General features: G+C 42.5%; 1 protein-coding gene across 1 annotated transcript in view; it reads right to left on the bottom strand.

The window, feature by feature from the left end:
- Positions 1-1,946: 1,946 nt before the first annotated feature.
- The window catches only part of chrnd (cholinergic receptor, nicotinic, delta (muscle)), a gene marked incomplete at its 3' end in the record, with an annotated part of 10,703 nt that continues 9,724 nt past the window's right edge, over positions 1,947-2,925 (bottom strand). The window contains exons 11-12 of the mRNA XM_080050222.1: positions 2,845-2,925; positions 1,947-2,129 (exon numbers count right to left, since the gene is read on the bottom strand). The exon at positions 2,845-2,925 is cut by the window's right edge and continues 38 nt beyond it. Coding sequence (XP_079906348.1) covers positions 1,947-2,129; positions 2,845-2,925 — 264 coding nt within the window. The remainder of the gene's footprint in view (positions 2,130-2,844) is intronic.

Below are 2,925 nucleotides of genomic sequence, written 5' to 3'. Positions count from 1 at the left end.
GAAACCAAAACATCAATCTGAAACTGATTCCAAAACAAAACAATTGGATTAAGATCTGTTCTTTATCTCACAATCTAAAACAAGTGCAAACATTCCTTGGCTGTTTTCATGGACAGTTGTGGCAGGCAGTGTTGTTGTTGTTTTTACCTGCACAATTTCAGCAATGCAGCTCAGGTTTCACTCAATACAAAACTTGGTAAATATTTTTATTTTATTTTAGTCTTTTGACAACCCAATTGATTTCAAGAAAAAAAGTAAGTGGGATTAAAAAAAAACACACACCTTTTATTTAACATAAAAATACTGGTATTGATAAAAAATAAATAAATGTTAATAAAATTAATAATGGTTATACTAAATACAATTCCAAAAGGCTCAAGAGGTTCACATTCTTCTACTTTCAAGAAACACTGTATAAGTAAAAAATGGTGCCCTTATCACCTTTGTTTATCTTGTGCTCCGACTGGACAGACAACTCAGACTTGTTTTTCTAAAGATGACTTGCATAAAATGATTTTCACTTTTGGTTTGGCAAACTTGTTTTTCTCAAAGTCCAAAACACCCAGACCTATTTTAACCACCAACATAAATAGTGGAGAGGACAAACACTTTATAGGAATTTTCAGTTTGTGTTAATTCTAGCGCCCCCCTTTGGACAAAAGCGGTAGTGTTTTTACCACACCAGCTGTTGTTCCTGGGTGAGCGTATACCCATGACAAAGGCATTAAGAAAAACTATATAAAAATAGCATTCTTTGCACTGATGGTCTCGTTTGCTGTTACATGTCATTTATGATCATCAGAGGAAAAATGAGACTGTTTCAGAAATATTTAAAAGTTCCTCGTAGCTCCTTTAAGAACAGAAACCAGAGAACAGAGACAGAAAAAGGGAAATCAAAGATGTCTTTTGAGTGTAAATGTTTATTCAAACCACACAAATAAAAAGTCACATAGTAATAAACTGAATTCATTTTTCCACTTCAAATAAAAGTTACACACTTTGTGCTATGATGCACAATCTAACATTATTAGGAAGTGCATGCGTGCGTGCGAGCGAGTGTGTGTGTGTGTGTCTGTCTGTCTGTGTGTTGTCCAGTATGTGTGTGTGTCTGTCTGACTGTCTACCTGTCTGTCTGTCCACCGGCCCATTCGCCCGTCTGTCCGTCTATCTGTGTGTCTGTATGTCTGTCTGTGTGTTGTCCAGTGTGTGTGTGTGTCTGTCCGTCTATCTGTGTGTGTGTCTGTATGTGTGTCTGTGTGTTGTCCAGTGTGTGTGTGTGTGTGTCTGTTTGACTGTCTGTATGTCTGTGTGTCTGTGTGTTGTCCAGTGTCTGTGTGTGTCTGTCCGTCTATCTGTGTGTCTGTATGTCTGTCTGTGTGTTGTCCAGTGTGTGTGTGTGTCTGTCCGTCTATCTGTATGTCTGTATGTTGTCCAGTGTGTGTGTGTGTGTCTGTCCGTCTATCTGTGTGTGTGTCTGTATGTCTGTATGTCTGTGTGTCTGTATGTCTGTCTGTGTGTTGTCCAGTGTGTGTGTGTGTCTGTCCGTCTATCTGTGTGTGTGTCTGTATGTCTGTCTGTGTGTTGTCCAGTGTGTGTGTGTCTGTCCGTCTATCTGTGTGTGTGTCTGTATGTCTGTCTGTGTGTTGTCCAGTGTGTGTGTGTCTGTCTGTGTGTGTGTCTGTCTGTCTGTCTGTCTGTCCGTCCGTCTGTCTGTGTGTCTGTCTGCGTGTCTGTCTGTCTGTGTGTTGTCCAGTGTGTGTCTGTCTGACTGTCTGTTTGTCTGTCTAATCTGTGTGTGTGTGTGTGTCTGTCTGTCTGTCTGTCCGCCCTTCTGTCCGTCTGTCTGTTTGCCTGTCTGTCTGTCTGTCTGTCTGTCTGTCTGTCTGTCTGTCTGTCTGTCCGTCCGTCTGTCTGTCTGTGCCTGCCTGTCTGTGTCTGCCTGTCTGTTACACTAGTCGTGGGTTTTCCTCTGAGTAGTCATGTGGGTCTCCCTGGAATGGAAGGTGTGGCGGGTGGTTACAGATTCCCATCAGGAATATAATGATGGTCCCAAACGTCATCACCGGGGTAACCAGGAACAGACACAATCGGTCAACCGTACGCGCGATCCCACTCCAGTTATCTTTCTCCTGTAAAGGGGAACGAAAAAGCTTTGTTTAGCCTTTAAAAGGTGCTCCGTTTGTGTTCATTCTAGCGCCCCCCTTTGGACAAAAGCAGATGTGTTTTTACTACGCCAGCTGTTGTTCCTGGGTGAGCGTATACCCATGACAAAGGCATTAAGAAAAACTATTAAAAAAATAGCCTTCTTTGCACTGATGGTCTCGTTTGCTGTAATTTATGATCATCAGAGGAAAAATGAGACTGTTTCAGAAATATTTAAAAAAAAATTAAATAAAAGTGCAAATTTGGCATTATGTAACTTATTATGCGATTACAAGGGAAGGGAATATCAGCCAGTGTTTATGTGTATCTCAACTCGTTTCTGAGGGCTGTATGTGTGTATATGTGAGTGTGCGTGTGTGTGTGTGTGTGTGTGTGTGTGTGTGTGTGTGTGTGTGTGTGTGTGTGTGTGTGTGTGAGTGAGTGTGTGTATCGTGTGTGTGTGTATCGTGTGTGTGTGTGTGTATCGCGTGTGTGTGTATCGCGTGTGTGTGTATCGTGTGTGTGTGTGTGTGTGTGTATCGTGTGTGTGTGTGTATCGCGTGTGTGTGTGTGTGTGTGTGTATCGTGTGTGTGTGTGTGTATCGTGTGTGTGTATCGCGTGTGTGTGTGTGTGTGTATCGCGTGTGTGTGTGTGTGTGAGTGTGTGTATCGTGTGTGTGTGTGTGTGTGTGTCCGTCTCACCTCGTTGTAGTCGTTCTTGTTGCGCATGTGTTTGATGATGTAATTCGCTCCGTCGACGGCCGGTTTGATCTCTGCATACAG

This window comes from Ammodytes marinus (genome assembly GCF_949987685.1).
Source record: "Ammodytes marinus genome assembly, chromosome: 21".
Classification (NCBI taxonomy): Eukaryota; Metazoa; Chordata; class Actinopteri; order Uranoscopiformes; family Ammodytidae; genus Ammodytes; species Ammodytes marinus.
The sequence above is the reverse complement of the archived record's forward strand: the minus strand, read 5'-3'. Positions and strand labels throughout refer to the sequence as shown.